The 24344-nt window shown below is 41.8% G+C and overlaps 1 protein-coding gene across 13 annotated transcripts in view; it reads right to left on the bottom strand.

Moving 5' to 3' along the window:
• Galnt11 (polypeptide N-acetylgalactosaminyltransferase 11) overlaps positions 1 to 24087 on the bottom strand; it is a 43465-nt gene extending 19378 nt beyond the window's left edge. For 2 of the 13 annotated variants that reach the window (XR_007341804.1, XM_048786682.1), the window contains exons 1-3: positions 6563 to 6905; positions 6125 to 6457; positions 301 to 424 (exon numbers count right to left, since the gene is read on the bottom strand). Coding sequence is in view for 8 of the 13 variants with exons in the window: in XM_048786682.1 (XP_048642639.1) it covers positions 301 to 424; positions 6125 to 6419 (419 nt within the window). In the remaining 5 variants the exon portion in view is untranslated. Of the gene's footprint in view, positions 1 to 300; positions 425 to 6124; positions 6458 to 6562; positions 6906 to 7047; positions 7181 to 18397; positions 18420 to 23951 lie in introns of those variants that run through there. The other 11 variants (XR_007341805.1, XM_048786683.1, XR_007341807.1 and 8 more) reach the window with 10 other exon arrangements.
• Positions 24088 to 24344: the final 257 nt, after the last annotated feature.

A 24344-nucleotide genomic window follows, 5' to 3' on the forward strand; every position in this document is an offset into this window, starting at 1 on the left:
AAAGATTATAAGTGAAAAATTCCTTACCGACTCTAATTTCCTTTTGCCATAACTCCAAAAAAATAAACATTTAAAATGAGCTTAGGTTCAGGTTATTTAATCTGCAGCCCCTTCCTCCTTCTCATGTAAGGAAATTTCAGGACACAGAAAGCTCCAGGACCTTGTCAGCAAACCTCAGACCACAGGGCTTCCAGGATAATAGAAGTGGAAAGCCCAAGCCCACCACCCTTCTGACTCAGACCAGCACTAAAAGCACCATCACCAAATTCCACGAGCAGAAAGGAAGTGGGACGGACGTACGCGGCATCCCTGGTGTCCGGCACATCTCTGCGGTAGCCCAGGCGGTTGCTAATGAGCATATTAAAGGCGTGTTTCTGATAGCCCAAGTCTCTCAGCTCCTGATCACGTTCATTGAAAATCATGCCTACAAAAGAGTGAAGTTACCGTCAGCGCACATGGTGTGGAGAGGCTTTCAGGTTACTGCCATGATGTCCAAGTTTCCCAAGTCTCAACTGGACCCTATAATTTACCAGATAAGAGTCATGTTTCTCAAATTAAGTCTCCAGCTACAAATAAATAAACTGAGATCAAGGTCAAATTATTATCATCAGTCTGGTAAAAAATTAAGTTTGTCCTAACCATAAGCAACACCTGCTCACAGGTCAAATCTTAAGAGCATATTATATTCAACAGACGAATTGACCTCTGATCAAGAAAAATTTTCTTCTGATAATTTTCCTCACAATAATGAATTATTAAATCCCAATGGACTTTGACAACTGCCAATCTTGGCCAATTTTTATATGAACGCTACCCCAAAAGACTACTGACACACTGTTAAAAGGACTCCTCCATCAAGGAACTCCTGCACAGACCTCATCAAGATTTCTGTGCTTCTCCCTGCATCCTCTCATGTTTGTCAGAACTCTCATCTGCTTAGAAAGAAAGCCGCTCCTTTTGTGCCTCTTTCCCATGCAGAACCCTCAGCTCTCCTTGCAGAATAACTCGCTGTGAAACAGCATTTCCCAGGTCTGTTCATGGAAAGCTAATACCATGGACACCAACATATGTTGAAAAAAAATAAGATTTCACGATCAAAGGAAATGGAGAAATGCAGGATTCTGAAAGTGAAGGGACAGCTCTGTTCTTTAACATGAGCTCCTGTCATTCAGGTGTGGGCGGCTGGTCCTGGGGTGTCTCCCAGTGCTCCTGGCCACAGGACACCTGGTGCCTGTGGCAGTGTGAGCTCTGTCCATGCCTCTGGCCAGAGCCTTTCCCAGCACATGACAACACATCACTATTTACATTTCACCAAGGAAACTCTAACAGAGAAGTGGCTTTGAATCACTCCATACCCGGCACCCAGGTTGGCACCTGGCAGAGTCTCAGTCCTCCTCCATTCAACCATCACCACACAGACCTCCTGCCCAGGACACAGAGAACCTTTTCCTAATAGAGATCTCTTGATGAAAAATTATTTTAAATTAAAAGATCGCTTCTACACACTTTTCTCCTTTCCCTGCTCAAATACAATGAGCCAAACCTCATTAATTAGCACCTAAGGAGTTATTTCAATCAACTTTATAATTACCTGCAGATTAAATGAGAAAACGTTTGTAATTTTAAATTTACTGCTGATATCTTTCTAAAATGTACTTTTCCACTTTTTTCCCATAATTGTTTACTGATAACTTCATAAATCAGCATACTTTTAGTTATTACTATACTGATTTATACTAATTCCTTCTGAATTGTTTCCTTTGTAGAATTTAGACAGGCTTTTTCATTTTTTAATTGCAGTAATTAATTATCCTAAAAAGTATCATTACTGACATTTAGCACATTCACAGTACTGTTTGCTGTAACAATTATCTAGCTGCATAATATTTTCCCCACTCCACGGGAACCCTGCACCCACCCATGCAGTGCCCAATACCCTGCCCTGCCCGGGCCACCACTAGACTCTGTCTCTATCCATGTGCCTCTTCTGGACATCTCAACATGAATGGACCCCACAGCATGCGCCCTGGGTCTGGCCTTTCACTTGGCATGCTTTCAAGGTTCCCCTGTGTTAGATCATGTGTGATAACTTCATTCCTGTCTATGTCTGAATTATATTCTAACATATGGGTAGACCACATTTTTTCTTTATCCCTTCATCAGCTGATGGATGCCTGAGCCGTTTCCACCTTGTCTAGTATTAAGAACAGTGTTGCTATGAACATCTGTGTACAAGTTTTTACTCCCATTTGCAATTCTTTTGCATGTGTGGGTGTGCAGTGCTGGGGATGAAACCCAGGGCCTCACACGTGCTAGGCAAGCTCTCTATCACTGGGGTTGGTGTTGGCAATTCTTTCAAGTATACACCCGGGGGTAAAACTACTGGGTACGTGGCAACCCTTCATCCCTTACTGGGGAACCACCAACTCCTCCACAGCAGTGTGCCACCTGACACCCACCAGCAACACGTGAGGTTTCAGCTCCGCTGTGTCCACTAACACTCGTTGATCACTTGCATCTTCGTTAGTGCCATCCAGATGGGTGTGAAATGGTTTTAATTTGCACTTCCATAATAACAAATTCTGTTAAGATCTTTTTGTGTCTGTTGGTCACTGGAATGTCTTTCGAGAGAGATCTAACAAATCTTTTACCCATTTTTAAATCAAGCTATTTGTCTTTTTATTGTTGAGTTGGAAGAATTCTTTATATATTTCTGGACACTGGGCTCTTCTTAGAGATGTGATTTGCAAATATTTTCTCCCATTCTGTGCACTATCTTTTTTTTTAGTGTCCTCAATGCTCGTTTTTATTTTGATGTAGTTCAAATTATCTATTTTTTCTTTATTACTTGTATTTTTGATGTTATATCTAAGAAATCACTGCCAAGTCCAAGATCATGAAGATTTATCCTTGTAGGTGTTTTAAGGTTTTCACTCTTATATTTAGATCTATGATCCATTTTTAGTTAATTTTTGCACGTGGTATGAAGAAAGGACCCAAAAACATTCTTTGCACGTGGATACCCAGTTGTCTCAACACTGTGTGATAAAAAAGCTATTCTTTCCCCATTAAATGGTCTTAGCTCACCTCCTTTTTTAAAAAAAAGTTTGTTTTTCTCAATTTGTTCATGACAGTGAAGTGTATTTTGACATATTATACATACATGGAGTATAACTTATTCTAATTAGGATCCCATTCTTTCTTTCTTTTTTTCCTTTACTTCTTTTATTTATTTAGTTGTACGTGGACATAATATCTTTGTTTATTTATTTATTTTTATATAGTGCTGAGGATCAAACCCAATGCCACAAGCATGTGAGGCAAGTGCTCAACCACTGAGCTACAACCCAGTCTAGGATCCCATTCTGATGGCTGTATGTGATGTGGAGTTTCACTATGGCCTATTTATATATAAACATAGGAAAGGTATGTCTGATTCATTGTTTCTTTCCAATTCCTATCTTCCTTCCCTTCCCTTCATTCCCCTTTGTCTAATCCACTGAACTTCTATATTCCTTGTTCTGTGTTAGCATCCACATATCAGACAGAACATTTGGCCTTTGGTTTTGGGGGATTGGCTTATTTCACTTAGCATGAGAGTCTCCAATTCCATCCATTTACCAGCAAATGCCATAATTTCATTCTTCTTTATGGCCAAGTAATAGTCCATTCATGAGTATATACCACATTTTCTTTATCCATTCATCTGTTGAAGGGCACCTTGGTTGGTTCTACAGCTTAGCTATTGTGAATTGAGCTGCTATAAACATTGATGTGGCTACACCACTGTAGTATGCTGATTTTAAGTTCTTTGGGTAGAGACGAAGGAGTGGATAACTGGGTCAAATCTTGGTTCCATTCCTACTTTTCTGAGAAATCTCCATACTGCTTTCCAGAGTGGTTGCACCAATTTGCAGTCCCACCAGCAATGTATGGGTGTACCCTTTCCCCACATCCTCATCAACATTCATTGTTACTTGTATTCTTGATAATTGCCATTCTGGTGGGAGTGAGTGGAATCTCAGTGTAGTTTTAATCTGCATTTCTCTAATTGCTAGAGATAATGAATATTTTTTCATGTATTTGTTGGCCGATCAAATTTCTTCTGTGAAGTGCCTGTTCAGTTCCTTTGCCCATTTATTATTATTTGGGGGTTTTCTGGTGTTAAATATTTTGAGTTCTTTATATATCCTGGAGATTAATGCTCTATTTGAGGTGCAGGTCTTAGTCCCGTTTTTTACGAACCAGCTGACTGCATTCACTGGGTTTATTTTTGGACTCATGTCTATCCGTATGCCAGATAACTGTTTTAATCACTGTAGCTGTAAGTTTTAAAACTTCTGAGTCCTCCAACTTTGTTCTTTTGTTTGGTTTTTTTTTTAGTTGTTGATAGACTTTTATTTTATTTATTTATATATAGTGCTGAGAATTAAACTCAGTGCCTCACACATGCCAGGCAAGTGCGCTACTACTGAGCCACAGTACCAGCCCCAACATTTTTATTTTCTACAAGTTTTCTGGCTATTCAGGGACCCTACAATTCCATATTAATTTTAGAAAAAAACTGTTCCCATCATTTTAATCGAAATCATTAGAATTTTGATAGAAACTGCACTGAGTTTCACAGGTTGTTTGGTGTAATACTGACATCTTAATAATATTTAGTTTTTCATTTAATAAAATAGACTGTCTTTCTACTTACCTAGCACTGTTTTGCAGTTTTTAGCACACAGGACTTAACCTCATTGGCTAGATTAATGTCTAAGTATTCTATTCTTCTTGACACCACTATAAATGGAATTGTTCTTATAACATAATTTTTGGACCATTCATTGCTGATATATAGAAATCCAACTGATTTTTACACATCTAGTACACTCTTTACTACTCTAACAGTATGTTTGTAGATTCTTAAGAATTTTTTGGAAGGAATTTAATTTTCACTTAGGTAATCTGGGTTTGTCACTTTGAATATCTACAATTCTCTCCCTACTTCTTTCAAAGGCAAATACAGTGGGCTGGGACTGTGACTCAGTGGTAGTACACTTGCCTAGTATGTGTGTGAGACACTGGGTTCAATTCTCAGCACCAAATAAAATAAACAAATAAAATAAAGGTTCACTAACAACTAAAAAACATTTTTTTAAATTGGCAAACCAAATGCTACTTTTCTATTAACGTTTCACCAAAATAAACATAAATAAATTAGAGCCAGAAAAATTTTCACTCATGCTTTTAGTGGCTATTTGAAAAAGATCAGGAATGTATGTGACAAAAACTGAACTAGATATTAGTTTGTGTTTACACACAGAATCTTTATCAATTTTAATAGAGAATCATTAAGTACTCAAAACTGATTTTATTTCTTTGAAACTATTGTAAAATAAAAATAATGTTTTGATATTTCCTTTATATTCTATCAACCTCTCAAAATCACTTACTAAATTTAAACTGTTTTATTCTACAACAATATCAAAGTTGACTTTAAGTTTTAAAGATAATCAAAATGGCTCACTTATCCCTTAAATTAAAATTTGCTAACCAGGACTACAGGAGTTAAAGTATTCAAAGGCATTCCAGTAGATTCCCGTTTCCAGATTAAACAAAATATAATGGTGGGGGACGGGGGGGGGGGGTCCTATTTTGTACTAAGATTTTGTAAATTATATTTAATGTATGGTTCCCGTTGTCTTAATTCTCACAAGTGGACTCTTATTAGATATGAGTAACCCCAGCTTTTCTAAAACAACACCTTATGTTCCGTTTAGTTAATCTGCCTTTCAAATAAGTTATATAGTCATCTTTCAAATATTTCTTCCCCTCATTAAAAATCCTAGTAATTAAAACCTTCTCCCACAGTTCTGTTTTCTAACCCTTTTTCTTTCTTTATTTCCTTTTGAACCTTATTAATTTCCCCCAAGTCCTCACAAAATACTTAAGAGATGGAAAATTTAGAATATATTTTCCCACTGATCTGGGGGAAAAAAAAAATCACAAAACTAGTTTTGAAACAAAATAAATCAGTGTGAGAAAAAAAATGGCACATCTAGTCCTCTGAGCAATACAATTTAAAGAATAAACTCCCACTGACTAAATACTTTGACACAGCTGCTGGTACACTTACCCAACTCAGAAGAGAATTTCAGGTGGTCTTTTTCTGGATCTTCAATGTGATTACCCAGCACATCACCAATTCTATTTGCTTTGAACTGTGGCTCTAACACTCGGCTTGGACCTCGTGTGAAACGGGGGTAGAATTTTTTGGGAAATGGTCCGTGGGGACCAGACCCCTTGATGGGCACATTCTTAAGTGGCTGAGTCACTTCACTGAAGTTAAAGTAAACAAAGAGCAAAACTGTCCAGGTCGCAGATGTAAAAAGGCACCCATAACAGAAATATCGAAGTGTGACACTTCCCATTATAGACCTAGCATAGCTGAAGGGCCATTTTCAGTTTCCTGGAAAAAAGGAAAGATATATTAGATGCTGTAATACACTTTAAATCACCCACCAAATACACACTCGCCATTTCCCAAACCATCGACTAAGACCCATGCACGTACTGTTAGTGGATTCAGCCATAGGAAGATCCGAGCATGAAGTTGTTAAAAAGGGTCCAAGGATTAGAAGGGCAGGCCAAGGTGCTGAGGCCCAGAAAAAAAAACAGGCCCAGAGCCGACTCACACCTCCCTGCCACAGGCACTGTCCACCTTTGCCCCCAGGGCTGTCAGTCTGACAATGTTTTCCAGATTTTAACTTTCTATGAGGACAATGCAAGCATCACATGTGCCACCACAGGACATTTACAGTTTTTTCCAACTGTAAAGGTACAACCCACTTTCTGTATGTTTATGGTGCAAGGGACAACCCCAGAGCCACAAGCATGGCAGGCAAGTAGCACCAAATGATATCCCCAGTCCACAGATCACTTTCTAATGCAAGGATCTTAAAATCTGTTGTTAAATATAGTAACTTAAAAAAAAAATGATTCTCATCTCTAATTAAACATTACACCTGCCCCCAAACCTACTCTAGATCTAACAGTTACCTTCAAAAAAAATTTTGAGATAATTCTGTTTTCCCTGTCTTTTTGATGCCTTATAAAACTGAACAAGAAGAACAAAATACAGCATCACTCAGCAAGTTTTTCTACACCTTCTGCGAACATCTGCTCTTCATGGAGGCTCACGCAGCTTCCTGAGCAATCCTTTTCAAAGGGCCCACTGAACAAACATAGGGAAGAAAAACTCTATGTAAGACACATACACACAGAAAAAAATGTGCAGTGATACTTATAAATTTTTTATTTCTACAGAATGAAATAATCTTTTAAAATATTATCATCTCCAAATGATCAGGACAAAGCAAATTTCTAGACCAGCACCCCCATCACATGAGCAGCTCAAAAGGAGATCCTTGGGGTACAGTCTCCCAATGGGAACTGGCAAGTGCTATAACCCACCTCCAGTGGGTAAAAACATCAAACTTGTATAAGACTATGCCATAAGCCTGGAAGGTAGGACATGTTTCAGTTTCTTAACTACTGACCAGTCAAAACTATTAGATATTTCACTAGGGACAGACAGCACAAGTGGTGGGAGCAAGGATAAGGGGATAATTCTATTAAATGCGCCCACAGTGCTGACCCCCACATGCTTTCTTTCCCAGAAGCAATTTACCCGCAGTCCTGCCTGGCGTAAGTTGATAGCACATGTCATATTCCTCAACAACCTACCTGCCTGCTATCTGCAGGAGAAATGCGGGTCTGAAATAATGTTGGTTAGAGGAACCCAAGTTATCCTGAAGGGGAAGACTTCTGTGACTTCTCATAGAGCAGATCCCAGAACTCAGGGAGATAAGGTTACTTCTAAAATAGATTTTATGGTTAAGAATTCAGTTAGAGGGATCCAAGATGGCAGGCTAGAGGGAGGCTGCATTCCTTGTCACCCCATGACCTAGGACTCAAGCACTGGGAATACTGTTTCTGAGAGTTTAATATTAGGGGAACCCTGACAGCTGCACCAGCCCAGGAATACTGACTGCTGAGTCTGCATAGGTCCCCCGGCTCCTGGCCTACACAGGACCCCTGGCTGCAGCTCCTGTGTGGACCCCCATCTACCAGCATGGGGCTCCCCCGGTTGCTACCATCTTGGGACACTGCAACCACTGCCATAGTCACCTGCTCCTGGTGACACCACAACACTGCACACCACAGAGCTGCATCTCCAAACACAACGCCCAACGCCCCCACCTGGGCTGACCCAACACCCCATCTCTGAAAGCAGCCGCCTCCCTCTTGGGACACTTTTGTTTCCATCTTTAGTTGGGGCAACTCCCAGCTTGGGACACTGGCTGGGACCTAGAAACAATATCAAGGTACCTATAGTTCCCCCAATTTCTCCCTCTCCCCTGCAGCAACTAATCTGGCACAGTGCTTGAGGCTATGCAGCCCATCCCTAACTCACAAAGACTGGTCATGACCTGCCCAATACAAAACAGCTCTCTGTTGCAGGCCCCAGAATGCAGCCCACAAAACCTTGGAGACAGAGGTTCCCAAATGGGAAGTAGAAAGGAAGGGGTGAGTGAGATATAGTTTAGATACTAAAGTAGAGACCAGGAGGTCTACAGGCGATATAAGCATATAAGACCAGGCACCCACATCACATGAGCAGGCCCAAAAGGAGATCCTTGAGGTGCAGTCTCCCAATGAGGACTGGCAAGTGCTATACCCCACCTCCAGAAGCTCCGCCCCCAAACCAACCCTCCCACCCTAATAACCTTCCCCATCCTGAGGGTGGAGACATCAGCAAACAACAGACAACCCCACCTATAGGATGAGAAGGGAGCTGGAAAGATACTGACTTCCAACAGAAACAATTCTTTAATTTTCCTTTGAGATTTTTTCTTTCCTTTTTCCCCTTCTTTTACCTCTCCCTTTTTCTGCCCTCACATCCCCAATATTTGTGAAACAAAGTACTTTTCTTGCATTAGGCTATTGAGGACTGGGACATCTGAATAGTATATTACAGTGGTGTTGTATATTATTTTATCTCCCGTCTTTACATTTTTAATTTTTCTTACTTTTTTATGTTTGTTTGTTTTACTCTCTCTATTGTCTTCAATACCCATAAATCAAATGCATTTGTGTACATCAGTAATGAATCCTCTGAAAGAGAAACTAGGAAACTACCCCATTTACAACAGGCTCAAAAAAAAAAAAAAAAACACCTGGGAATCAATGAAAGGGGTGAAAGACCTCTACAATGTAAATTACAAAACTCTAAAGAAAGAAATTAAAGACCTTAGAAGATGGAAAGATCTTCCTTGTTCTTGAATGGGCAGAATTAACATTGTCAAAATGACCATACTACCAAAAGCACTATACAGATTCAATGCAATTCCAATCAAAAATCCTAAAGCCACTCCTCATAGAAATAGAAAAAGTAATCATGAAATTCATCTAGAAAAATAAGAGACCCAGAATAGCCAAAGCAATCCTGAGCAGGAAGAGTGAAGCAAGTGGCATCACAGCACCAGACCTTAAACTATACTACAGAGCAATAGTAACAAAAACAGCATGGCATTGGCACCAAAATAGACTTGTAGACCAATGGTACAGAATAGAGGACACAGAGACAAACCCACATAAATAGTTATACTAGACAAGGGTGCCAGAAACATATATTGGAGAAAAGATAGCCTCTTCAACAAATGGTGCTGGGAAAAATTGGAAATCCATATGTAGCATGCACAAGACTGAACTCAAAGTGGATCAAGGACCTAGGAATTAGATCAGAGACCCCCTGCGCCTAATGAAGGAAAAGTAGGCCCAAATCTTCATCATGTCAGGTTAGGGCCCTACTTCCTTATCAAGACTCCTAAAGCACAAGAAATAAAATAGAGAATCAATAAATGGGATGATTTCAAACTGAAAAGCTTCTTCTCAGCAAAAGAAACAATCAGTGAGGTGAATAGAGAGCCTACAGAATGGGAGCAAATTTTTACCACACACACATCAGATGGAGAGCTAATCTCCAGGATATATAAAGAACTTAGAAAACTTAACACTAAAAATAATAATAATAACTCAATCAATAAATGGGCTAAGGAACTGAACAGACACTTCTCAGAAGATATAAATCAATCAACAAATATATAAAAAAAGTTAATCATCTCTAGCAATTACAGAAATGCAAATCAAAACGACTCTAAGATTCCATCTCACTCAGAATGGTAGTTATCAAAAATGCAAGCAACAATAACTGTTGGCAAGGATGTGGGGAAAAGGCACACTTACACATGGCTGGTGAAACCGCAAATTGGTGCAGCCAATCTGGAAACCAGTAAGAAGATTCCTTTAAAAACGGGGAATGGGAAAAAAAAAAATGGGGAATGGAACCACCAATTGATCCAGCTTCCCACTCCTTGGTCTATACCCAAAGGGCTTAAAAACAGCATACTACAGGGACCCAGCCACATCAATGTTTACAGCAGCACAATTCATAATAGCTAAATTGTGGAACCAACCTAGATGCCCTTCAGGTTGGTTAATGGATAAAGAAAACTGTGGTATATATACACAATGGAATATTACTCAGCATTAAAAGAGAATAAAATCACGGCATTTGCCAGCAAATAGATAGAGTTAGAGAATATCATGCTAAGTGAAATTAGCCAATCCCAAAAAACCAAAGGCTGAATGTTTTCTCTGATAAGTGGATGCTGATCCATAGTGGGAGTGGGGGAGGAGCATGGGAGGAATGGAGGAACTTTAGATAGGACAAAGGGAGGGAAAGGCAGGGGAGGCAGGGGATGGGGGTAGGAAAGATGATGGAATGAGATGGATATCATTATCCTGGATACATGTATGAAACACAAATGGTGTGACTCTACTTTGTGCACAACCAAAGAAATAAAAAATTGTGCTCCATTTGTGTACTATGAACTGAAATGCATTCTGCTCTCATGTGTAACAAATTAGAACAAATACATTAATTAATTAGTTTAAAAAATAATCCAGTTACAACCAGTCAGCATAGGCCAAAGTAACCTCGAGTTGTCATGGCAATGGGGACTTGAAAGTCTGATGTCATACTGCTGTCAGTCAGAAGTCAAGAGGTGAACCTGGGCTGGACTCTCTGGAAACTTCCCGGGAACCCCAATAAAACTGGAAGGCAGGAGAAGCACACCTCTCCTCTCTCCTGAGAGGACCCACTCTCTCCCTCAAGAGTGTGCCCTTTCCCTTTTCCTATCCCTTCAATAAACTCATGCTTGTTACTCTGGGTGCCATGTCTGAAATCTTCCTGACTCGATCGCCAGATCGGGGTTTGAAGGGGAGCCTTTGGGCTGCCTCAGTTTCCTGGGAGGAGCCAGCACTGTAACAACTACGAGTCAATATAAAAACAAAAGTAATTCAAAAACCAACCAAACAAAAATCCCCACTAGTGGTAACACCAGCAAGGAAGCTAAACCATGATGCACAGGAGCCAAGCCCCAAGGGAAGGACTGCCAGGACAGGTGTACTCTGCTGCTCACTGGACAAAGGACATCTCCAAAAGGACTGTGGCTGGCTTTTGTCATCTGCTTCTTCATTGAATTCCCTTTATTTGGCACTATGAATATCCCATAAAAGATGCTAGAAAATATCTACAGAATGAATGTAGCAGAAATTCAACAAATGGTAATTTTTTCTCAAATATTAATCTTTCCTCATTAGATCTAAATAACATTTATTATATAATATAAATGGTACCCATCTGTTATTATGACCTTCAAGTTCCTACATAACCTGACATTTTACCACTTTGACTGTATCTCCCACTACTTCACTGAGCCCTAGGTACAGGGCTCCTTGTGGGTGAGCAAACACACCGACCATATTCAATTAGGGTCTACACTTTGGCTCTGCCTCTGCCTCAAGCCCTTCACCTAGCAGGTAATTTCACAACTGCTCACATAGCGCCTTCTCAATGAAGTGTGAGAAGGCATCACACCTAGACTACCTTATTTAATTAAAATGCAACACAAACCCTAGCCATCAAACCTTGTCTTCCTCAGTCCACGGATCTCACTCCCTTCTTGCACACACAGCTACTCGCTATTGGGCTTAGCAGTTGCTGTCTAACCTCTTCTGTGCCAGAAAGGCAGGTCCACTAGAGCAAGAGCTTTTGCCTGTCCTATTCCATGCAGTATCCCCTTGAGCTTGTAACAGCTGAATGAAAAACTCCTGAAAATGTTGGTCATCAACATCCTGCAAAATGCGGGGAATTTCTACAAAAACACATTACTCTTCTGCAATACCTTAATGCTATGCATGGAGATCATGACTACCTCAGTCAACAACAGTATGAGAATCAGGTCAGAACAGCCACCACATTGTATATTTGGAAAAGGTATGCGAAACAACTCAAGAAACTGATTGTCCAATTTCAAAAGTAAAGTTTCTGTGATAGAAATGGGAAATGCCTTTCCCATTTTGTTCACTGTATGATCATTGGTTTTTCCCTTTTGGTTGCCTATGAGAATCTAAGGGTAAAATGAAGAAGTTTTTGTTCAAAGACTTCTCCCACAGGAAGTATCCAATCTTGATTCTTCACCCAATAACTCCTTTGCTCCTTAAATCCAAAATAGCACAAATCAAGATTCAGTTTCCAGAACAGTAAAACATATTAACTCTCAACAACTCTATTAGACAACTATTATTTTCCCCAAACCATGTTATAATTCTATAGAGAATATTTCTTATGTAGCATATCATTAGACTAAATTAAAGAACATATAAAGTGAGACATTCATAAAATCAACTCATTTATGTAATTAACCATAACAGTATTCAGAAATAAGTTTTTAGAGAGCAAGTCATTTCAAATACAAAGTAAGTACAAAGCAAAATAATCAGATGCCTGTAACATAATAAAGTCTTACTCCTTAAAGATTTTAAAACAGTCAAACAAAAATCAAAAGCTGAAATTTTAATTCAATCTAGACTGATAGATGACACATTTGGCACCCACACGACACAGTCTCTGCTTTGTACTGTTGCCTTTGTCTTCTACAGACAACTACCCCTGGCTTCAGTACCTACAGCTAAATGCTTTGGGAAGGAAGGTCAAAGCACATAGTTAATGCAAAACAACTAGTGAGCGAACTCTTTCAAACATAAACCGAATAGTTAATAGAGTCAAAAATTGAGCAGTTAGAAATCAATGGAATATATTTTCAGAATTAAATGACCAAAAGGCTAACCAGGTGGAATTTAAAGTCAGTTTGGTTTTCTGTAGTCATGATCTGGTAGCTGCTCAGGGACAGGTGTCTTTGAGGTATAAGGATTTTCCAGGGAGGTACTAAAGAAAAGAATGGGGCAGAGTACATGCACCAGGATGATCATAATAACAGACCACAAATTTAAGCTAGGCAAGGAGAGGCATGAAGGAGAGGAAGAATTTCTGAGAATGAAAATGTGGATAGGCCAATGCATGAGAGGTGATGGTGTAGCTGAGTAATAGCTGTTGCCAGACAGTGAGCTGAGGAGTGGTCAGAAAGCCCTGGGCCTGCAAATGGGCACAGCTGATGACAGTAGAACCATGCTCCAGACGTGTGAACTGGAGATGTCTCAACCAACAGTATGCAAAGCCAGGCACCGAGGTATGCACCTATAATCCCAACAACTTGGGGAGCTGAGGCAGTAGGATGGCAAGTTCAAGGCAGGCCTGGTCAGCTTAGCAAGACCCTGTTTCAAAAATAAAAAGCCTGGGGATGCAATTCTGTGGTACAGCCCCTGGGTTCAATCCCCAGTATCAAAAACAACAGTATGTTTACAGCATGAGCATGGCTCTACCTGCTGCAAGCAAACCCTTCAAAAAGACAGGGATCACCTGCACTTTGAAGCCAACTATTTAGCACAGTGCCTAGGTTAATAGGCACTGTATGCCTCACTTTTAAAAGCATATTTGTTCCAGAAAAAGTTACAGGACATTATTGTTCAGCATCTATGCAATGTGAAGTCTTAGGAAGGAGTGCAATCCGGGGTACACAGGCTCCCTGTGAGGAGGGAGAGGTTGGAAGGCAGCTGGCTCACCAGTCTGAACTGCCTCCTGGCATTTCCATCAAGCAAAACATCTAGCATGCCAGCAAGCCTCAAGTCCCCCTTGGTAGGCCCAGGGCCTCCTAAAGCTGATCCTGAAAACCACTGCAGGAAGAACTTTTAAAGGCCAAGATGACTATACAATTCTACCCAAACCAATCTGAAAACTTAGAAAAATAACCTTTGTCCCCCACCCCAACACTTAACCCTGACTGCAAGGCAAGCGTTCTCTCTACCACTGGGCTATACCCAGCGGCCCTGAAAAATAATTTTCAATGAAAATACAGCTTACACAAATTGATAACAGTCTCAAAAGAAACGCCCCATCACTGTAGAGGAAATATCAAGTCACAAAAAAACGTTCCTTAAAACAAACCAAACAGGGTTGGGGATGTGGCTCAAGTGGTAGCGCGCTGGCCTGACATGCACAGGGCACTGGGTTCAATCCTCAGCAACACATACAAATAAAATAAAGATGTTGTGTCCACCGAAAACTAAAAAATAAATATTAAAAAATTCTCTCTCTCTTAAAAAAAAAAAAAAAAAAACAACCCAAACACCACCAAAGACAGGAGGGATAAAAAAGCAACAATAAAAACAAGCAGGCAGAATGTCACAGGGGACTCTTCCAATCCTTTCAAGACCTAACAACACTAATAAGATAAATATTTAGGCTAGATAACTTTTTTAAAAAGGAAATCTTCCAAATTTGTTTTATTGAAATGAGTATAACATTGCTATGAAAATCTGGCAAAGATTAAACCTCTCTCCTAAACATCTCATTTATGAATATGAATCCAAAAATCTTAAGATAAAATGAAATAGTAAGTACACACTTAACACTGTCAGATTTTTTTCTGGAGCTAGACACGTTTATTATTAAATTCATTTGGAAATTTGTAATGTTTTGAACAACCAACAATAAAAAATTAAAAAAAAAAAATTCATTTGGAAAAGGGTGAACATGGAAAGGACACCAGGGAAACCTGGAAGAACCAGGAGTGGGTTGAGCCCTACTGGATAAGAAATGGCAGAGCTTTGTATCTGAACAGTGAGGCACGACTCACCAGAGACTGAAGAACCAACGGGAAAGGGAGTGAAAATAGACCCAACTACACACATGAATTTAGAGAGTAAGCATAAACACAAATAAATTTAGTGTAGCCTTAGTATGAAGAAAGGCAACGCCACAAACCAGAGGACACGTGTGACTCTTTACCAAATGATGTCGAGATGACTGTTTAATTACATGGAAAATATCACCAGAGAATGGGCAAAATTTTGACTAGGGTGACTGAAAAGTTCAAAAACAATACAGGAAAAATAATGTAGTTTATATTAAAACACATAAAGATAACCTTTGGATAGCAAAAGATACTAAAAGCAAAAAGACAAATGATAAAGTATGAAAAACATTTGCAACTAGCATCAAACAGTGTCAAATGCAAAAGCATATGAGCTCAGTATTAGTTTTTCATTGCTGTGTAGCACATTACTACAAACTCAGAGGCTTAAAAAAACACATATTTATTAGCTCACAATTTCCATGGATCAAGGAAGCAACAGTTTGGCTGGGCCCTCTTCCAAGGTCCCCAAACCTGCTGTCCAGTTGTCAGCTAACCTATGTCTTACCAGAGGCCTGGCTGAAGAAGAAACTGCTCTGAACTCAGTTCCCTGTGGCTTTTTAGTGGCTATATGCTGACAAGCCACACTCAGGTCCTGGAGATGCCTGCAGTTTCTTGCCACAGTGGCTTAGCAAACATGGTCCCTATGCTCATCAAGCTGACAATAAGGTGCAGCATAACTACAGTCTGCTTATGACAGCCACACAATGTGAAGCAGTCACAACCCTATCAAGGGGCTGATGGTGCATCTCCTCCACTAGTCTACGACTATAAGCAAGTCCTTGGTCCTGGGGGAATGTATTACTCAAACCAAAAGCATCAGGTGGCAGGAAATCACTGGGGTCACCCCAGGTCTCTTGGTCACACTCTCAAAAAAAGAAACCCTAAGCCGGGTGTGATGGCGCATACCTGTAATCTCAGCTGCTTGGCTTGGGAGGCTGAGGCAGGAAGATCATAAGTTCAAGTCTCAAAAACTTAGCAAGGTCCTGAGCAACTCAGTGAGCCCTGTCTGTAAATAAAATATAAAAAGGGCTGGGGATGTGGCTCAGTGTTTAAGTGCCCCTGGGTTCATCCCTGATACCAAGGAAAGGGGGAAAAAAAAAAACCTAAACATGAAGGACCAACAACTCCAAGGACTGTTTAAAGAAAGAGAAAGACAAATGGTTCTTAACCATGTGAAAAACCACTCCAACCTGCTTATATAAGAGAAAGTAAAACTACAGTTACACTGAGATATCATTTCCCAACTTAGAAAACCGTGAGAGATGACTACATGGTGGTGGGCCCGCAGGCACTCCTGTAGGGTAGTGTCTGTGCAGGGTAATCCGGCAACATCCAGTGAAATCAGACGCAGTTTCCCTCTGACTCTGCAGTGTGACTCCTAGTAATCCAGCCCTCATGTAAAAGTAGGAGAAATGCACACCTAAGGCTGTTCACTACAGGATCACCTATAACAGCAAAAGGCTGAAACCAACACCATCATCCATTAGGCTGGCTGAACAAACTCAGAAGACCTACAAAGCAGAGCAAGATGCAGCTGTAAAAAAGAAATAAATATTGTTGTGTACAGATGAATCTCTGTTACATTACCTGGTGAAAAGATGAGAAAAGCTTATGCAGAATGCTGCATATAAACACATGCACACACAGCTTATGTTAGAAAGCTGAGGAAGGAAAAAGAAAACATGAAGCATGATACTGAGTTTCTAGCACCTTCCACAAACCACTTGAACAAATAAGTCACATGGGGCTGGGTGTGGCTGGATTAGAAGCCACAGTTGGTGAGGTGAGCACAATCCAACCCCTCAGAAGACAACCTACTGTTCCTGCCAGCAGCTGCTATTGCTGGATCAAGGCTAAGATGGCACTCAGTTTAACTCCCAGCATCATCAGATCGGGGCAGAGGATAGATGTCAATGCTCAACACAGATGCTCCTCAACTTGCAGGGAGCTAGGTCCCAATTACACCTATTGTCAGCTGGAAACATCAGGCACAAAGTGCACCTAATCACTGCTGTCGACCCAGCCCAGCCCACAGCGACTGCACCGCTGCTGAGCCAGCCTCACAACCTCAAGACCAACAAGCCACGCAGATCAGGGGACAGACAGAGGATCCAAATTCAAACTGTGAAGCAACTTCTACCAAAAGTGCACAGCTTCTGAACCACAATAAAATTGAGGAATCCCAAGTCAAACCAGAGTCAGAGACCATCTGCACTGCACTTTGAGCTAGGAAGAGCCACTCCTGATGATCCCACAACCATCCTGTTGGCAAGGACACATCCCAGCTACTGAATTGTGCGTGGTACCCCATGTAAGTTCACTGGGGCTAGTGGTGTGAGGCATCAGTGGCGCCACGAACCTTCCAGGGACAGCCTCACACCTAATCAATGTACTGAATAATACTTTTTTTTTTTTTCCTGAAAATCAATGTAATCCTAAAGAAAAGGCGAGGCCATGGCAGGAGTACTGTATGCCAGCCACCACTCAGGATATTGCTAACTCACATTTGAAGCTCTCACTTTTGCACTAAAAACTGAAAATGTACAGATTAGCAAAAAAGGAAAATATTTTAAAACCACCTGAAATCTCACCACTATTAATGTTTACTACATAATCTACTATTTTTTAATTTCTCTACACCATTTAAAAAATGTCACTGCTTTTGGCAACCACCAAAAAATAAGTTTATCAGACTCAGGTTTGGTAGCATTATGGCTAATTTTTTGTACTTTTATTTAAATCATTTTCTGCAAAGAATATGCAATTATTTAATAAGTGAGGTTAAAAAAAATCTTAGGAAAAAACTTCATAACATAAAAATAAGAACTTTAGAGAGAGCTAAGTAGCTTAAGGCTTCCAAGGAAGTACGAAGGCCTTTTAATCCCAGAGGCACCAGGATTTCCATACCAAAATGCACAAAGGAAAAAGAATGGGTTTTAAGCACCCTGAAAGGAAAGAATATTTTAATTTCATTAACTTGTCAAATATCTGAACAAGGAACAAATGTTCTAAAAACAAGATTCAAAGAATAATTTGTCCTCTATGAACCACTGTCCAGTCGGAATTCTTACACACCCTCGATCAGACAAATCTTTTCACAGGACAACTTTCATTTTCTACCAATACAAAAATCACTTGACAATGACTGATGAGGCTTAAGATGTCTGTCTTTAAATGCTAAATGTTACCTTTCAGTGGTTTCCAGCTACTTTCTTCCTAAGTCGAACTGTATTCCAGACTGTCAACAGCAAGCATCTGTCAGCCTTCCCATAGTCCCAGGCACATCTAACTCAGCCAAGATCATGTGGACACCAATATTAATTTACAGCAGTGCTGTTCCCATTGACCCCTGTGAAATTGCCAGGTGACGACTACACAAAACACCCATTATTCCTTCTTGTTTTTCATCTTCCCTGGACAACATAGGCGAGCACTGCCACCAGTCGTACCTTCCATCGCTCACAGGTGGCTGAAGGGCTCAGAGCAAATCCCAGGAGCACGTTCCCTAGGAGGGAGCCCCTAGGGCCCTCTGGTTCAGGAAGCTCTTCCCCATGAGGAAACCAAAAGAACTACCTGCATCTGACATTATATCCCACCAGCAAAAACCCACAAAGCAGTGCTAATGGGAGAAAGAAACGAATTTAAGGAAACCAACACCAAAGAAAAAGAACCTGAGAGGACGGGCATCGTAGCTCAGTGCTAACAGCGACTGAGGACCTTGGGGAGCAGCTGGTAGGGCGACCCTGGCCTTTGCCACACTCTTGAACAAATGCCTGCCTCACGGCAGCAGCCCTCGCTCACCACAGCCTGCCGAAGACAATGACGCCACAGCCTCGTGGGGCAAGCAGGAGGTCAGCAGTCGACAGGCACACCTGTTTCACTGGATCCTCTGAATGCATGTGACACTCTATAAGTCAGCCCTCTCACTGTGCCAATGCCTTTATTTCATTCTGCTGTGTTTTAGTTTTCATTTCTGACCCTTTTTGTCCATTCAAGACTGCCAGGACTCATCCAAAAGCTGCTGTCTTGTTGCCAGTCCCAACAGAAACAGTGGACAGCATGCTCACACAGGGACACAAAAGCCCAGCAGATGAATGTGTGAATCACCTGGAAAGGAGTATAAGCATGGTGGGAAGTGGCATGGCATGTGACCCACCCACACAAGTTCAAACTCCAAACTTGCACTGCACAGCCCGAGAAGGACTTCGAGACAGCATCACCACTTCCAGCCCAGAACAATAAAAACTCAGTTACCTCTGCCGCCTTTCCTTCCAGTAAGGAGGATTAAACCCATTACACATGAGGTAAAGATGAAATAAGTGAATGAGAACAAATGGTCACTAGAACCGTTCTAAGGTATCCTGTAGGAGCCCATCACATCGTGTGACCAGTGTTTTCCTCTCCTGATCAGTTGAGGCACTGTCAGTCACTCCCCATGATCTGGCCGCTTTTAACTAGCTGAAGACGGTATAGCCCCCATCTTGACAGTAGTAAAAATGCAACCAAATGTGTCTTCATGCGTAGGCGTGCCTTCCTGCAGCCCCATGGGTCGAGCTACACTCACCTGTTCCTTTGTGATATTACCCCCTTGCCCTGTTTGGGATAGAATGTTCCAAGGAAATGCCCTTTGAGTGTCCCCTTCTCTTGCTCTGCCCTTGGGTGTGGCCTTGCTAGATGTCAGTCAACCTGCTAACAGCAGACATCATGAAGCTAGACTCAGCCCCTTGAAACCTGACCCCTTGCCTATTTGAATGGCTTCTCCTCAATAAAAGGGGATCTGCAGGAGCTACTCTCTCTTTCTGCAGACCCTTAAGATCAGAGGACCCGGGCTGGGGATGTGGCTTAAACGGTAGCGCGCTTGCCTGGCATGCGTGCGGCCCGGGTTCGATCCTCAGCACCACATACAAACAAAGATGTTGTGTCCACCGAAAACTTAAAAAAAAAAAAAAAAATGTTAAAAAAAAAAAAAGCAATGGATGTTGTACTTTAAAAAAAAGATCAGAGGACCCGTCAAAGCACCCCCAAAGAAAAAGATATTTCTGTCTCTTGTGTGGTTATTTCACGCAGCCCAGTTCCCCTGGAGTGACCCTGAGTGTTTAAGTTGGGAGGAACTCAGCAGTATCCAAACAACTGAGCAACTAAAATGGCTTTCAGCACAGCCAACTGAAGCAAGCACAAGAACAGCCACCAGCACAGCCTTCCACACCCAGCCTGCCAGGGTCCAGAAGAATCCTAGCAAGTCAACAGCCTTAAACCATGTGACCCAAGTTCTCTTCTGCTGGCATGTCCTCAGTTTCTTGGAGTCTGCAGCACTCACAAAGTGAACTAGGTACGTTAGTCAGTATAAAACTAAGACCAAGGGAAAACTCAAAAAGCTAGTCCAGAGTGTAAAACAGAAAAAACAAGGATTATATCCTCTTGCTCTTACAGAAATGGAGCGACCTTCCCTAAGAACAGAAGGAAGCAGAGAAACAGGGATTTGAATCCAGTCGTCTGACATCAGACCTTAATCACTCTGCTGTGCCACCTCCCAGGAAACAGACCAACAATTTCTTATTTGTCATTCTCTAAAATGTATGCCATAAAAAAAATGTAAATTTATGTCTCTCACAAAATTAAAGATAACTCTCCCCTCAAGTTAGCTGTAATGATCACATGTCCAAGTCTCCAAAATTATTATACAAAATTATTCAGAGATCATCACTTGCACTCTACAAAGGCTCCTAGTCTGCATCCTTGGACACACAGCCTTTACTCTCAAGTATGCCACTACCTATGAGAGGCTGTCCTCTAGGGGAGACAGAAGGACAATACACCCAGGGACACCAGAGAGGGGCTCTGCCTTGGAGGAGCCCATTCTGTCTGAAACTCCGGCACTACTGAATATTCCTTTAGATTTGGAAGGCTTGTTCTTTCTTTGTTTTTTTTTTTGTTTTGTTTTGTTTTGTTTTGTTTTTTGCAGTTTTGGAGACTAAAACCAAGACCTCACACATTCTTGGGAAGTACTCTACCACTGAACTACCTCTTATCTTTAAGAGGTCCTTAACTCATGAACTTCATACAGCAGTTATATCCTTTCTTTCCATTCAAAATCTTTGAAACCCCTGCATATAAATTCAAAAATGTGATAAAATACCATGTAATTGTCTGTTTGTTAGAAAAACTCTTATTCTAAGTGGAATACTGAAATCCACTGCTAAAATTAGGAAGAAAGAAAGAGAAGGGAGGAGGAAACTTACACTCACTCAAGATAAGGAAAATTAGTCACACTTCACCTACCAACAGGGAGATGCTGAGAAATGTGTCCTTGAGCAGTACAATCATAATACGAACAACATGTAGCTTACTGTACACGTAAGCTACATGGTGTGCACATGTGTAATGTAGCCGACCACTCCCAGGGCCATGATGAACAGACCGTGGGAGTCAACCAAGCACAGAAGAAAATGACTCAATCAAGAGATGCAGCACACCTGACGTGTGAGGCCGCTGCCTGCCCAAGAATGCAGTTTTAGAGTAAACTTGTTTTTCAATAAGAGAACATTCTACAGCAATGAAAGCAAAGCACAGTAAACACATCAGTGAGACAGTCATTTATTACGGAGTATTACACATAATTGTGTGGCTATGCCTGCAAGCCACGGGCAGCACAGCAGGCGTGTCTGCACTAGTGTCACCAACACAAGCCAGCATTGCATGTGACATCATGACAGCCACCAGTCACTGGGCAATAGGGTTTTTTCAGCTCCAGTATAATCTCAAGGGACCACTATTGTACACATGCTCCCTTGTTAGTCAAAAGGTGACTATGCAAAGGATAACTGTATTTAGAAGGGGAAAATTAACTCATTTTATCCTTCTTAGTATTTATTATTCTGTGATTGTTACTTTTCAACAGATTTAAAAATTCTCAGCCCTAATCTCTTCAAATATTCGTTCCACCTTTCCGTCTTTCCAAGGATTCCAACCAAAAGTCAGATCTTCTCATTTCATCCTCTTTTTTCTCATGCTCTTCAGAGTTTCCCATCCTTTACCATCTGACACTTAATTCAGGGAGGTTTCTTCTGATCATTCATTTTATCAGATTTTCTTCTTCAGCAGCGTCTAATCTGCTATGAATCTGATTCCTAAATTTTGGCTACCACATTTTTAGATATAGTATTTAGTTGTTTAATTTTCAGATTTGCTGCATCCCTGTATAGAATGTCCAGTTCCTTGCTGATATGCTTAAATTCAACTTTTATTTATCTAAATATAGTCAACAATGTCAGATAGTCTGGTGATTCCTTTGTGTGAAAAGCTTGTTCCGTTGTCTGTAAGACAACCTAAAGCCAGGCATGGTGGTGGGTCTTTGATGCTGAAAATAAACTTGTTCTGCATGCAAAAGAGCTACCTGTTGTCTTTAAGGAAATCTATATTAGGAAGAAAACCCTAGGAACAGTATAGAAAATGGTTTGGGACAGAAGAGAGATGTTTGGAATCAGGGAGTCCATTGAGTAAAATTCCAGTAAGAGGCTATTATGGCTTGATGTCAGGCTGTGTAAGCCTGTGGGAAAGGAAGACCAGAGGCAGAACTGTGTGTGATACTCAGCCTAACAGGAAACGGGGTACTAAGGGAAAAGGGGAAACAAAACACCCCGCTCTCAAGTATTCACAGGCAGCACACAGAACAGGGATGGAGGAGTACAGATAGGGATTTTGTTTTAGACATGTTACAGTCAAGAGTCACTGGCAAGGAGACAAGAGGTAAGCTTCAAGTTCAAATCCAGGTCTCAGAAGTTGAAAAGAAACATCAAAATTATAGCTTAAATTACATGGAAACAATAGCAGAGGAGGGTTTAAGTAATGAAGATAGCAAAAGGGATACAGGAAGCAATCCCTGAATGTCTGAGGTGCACAGTGAAGGACTGCATAAGGGGCAAGAGCCTATGAAGGACCACAGGGAGAACATCGAGAGTGCACACAATGAACAACAGGAGGTGTTGCTAAGATTTACAGAGGTCAAGCAGGTAAGTGATGAGTGGAGCCAACAGATCTAGCAATCCATTCAGAAGGTCTTTTAAAGGCAGGCACGGTGGTGCATGCCTGTAATCCCAGTGGCTTGGAGATGAGGCAGGAGGATCAGGAGTTCAAAGCCAGCCTTAGTAAAAGCAAGACAATAAGCAACTGTCTCTAAATAAAATGCAAAATAGGGCTGGGGATGTGGCTCAGTAGTGGAGGACCCCGAACTCCCCCCCAAAGAGGGGGGGGGGAGAACCCACGCCCACGCGAAGGTCTTTAAGAAGGGAGCTTTTAATATGAAACGTTTGTAAGTTACACAAAAAGTTAAACAGAATTATCACGTGACCCAGTAATTCCACCGCTGAAATACACTCCAAACAGAAAACAGACTCAGACAGACATATGTAAGTCTATGTCCACAGGAGCACGAGTTGCAAGAGCAAACAGGCGGGTAACCCAAGTGTCCGTGGAGGGACAGATAAGCAGATAAACATATGGTGACTCATACGTGCGTGAAAAAAAGGACTGAGGTATGATGCATGCTGCCACACGGACCTTCACCCGTGGAACAGGACAGACACAACAGGACGAGTGCTTACAATCCCACTTAGGAGGGACCTGAGGAGGCAAATGCACAGAGAACGGCGGAAGGGGGAGTCACTGCTGACCGGCACAGTTGGTCAGGAATGATGAAAAGGTTTTCAGGTAGCAGATGGTGACACAAATGGCCAATGTACTCACTGCCGTAAGACAGCGGAAACCGCGACCTTCCCGCGGCGTCTTAGCACCGCAGCCCCAGTCCCAGCACACGTTCCGCACCGGCGGCACCGAGACCGAGGGGCGCAGAGCGCGGGCCCCCGGGTCCCGTTCTCCCCGAGGCAGGGGAGGCTGCCACCTTCGGGGCTTCCGGATAGTCACGAGGGACAAAGCGCAAACCGCAGCCGGGGGCCGCTCAGCCCGGGGCCGCGGAGGGGCGCGGGACCCGAGAGGGGCGGTGCAGGCTGGGTACGGGCCCCTGGCGGCGCCATCCCGCAGCCGGCCGCTGCTTCCGCGGTCGGGCCCTTCACGGCGGAAAGCCAGACACACTTCCTCCCGCGGTAGAAGCGGAGCCGTCGCCGGAGCGGCGCTGCTCCC

This window comes from Marmota marmota, unplaced genomic scaffold, assembly GCF_001458135.2.
Source record: "Marmota marmota marmota unplaced genomic scaffold, marMar, whole genome shotgun sequence".
Lineage (NCBI taxonomy): Eukaryota > Metazoa > Chordata > Mammalia > Rodentia > Sciuridae > Marmota > Marmota marmota.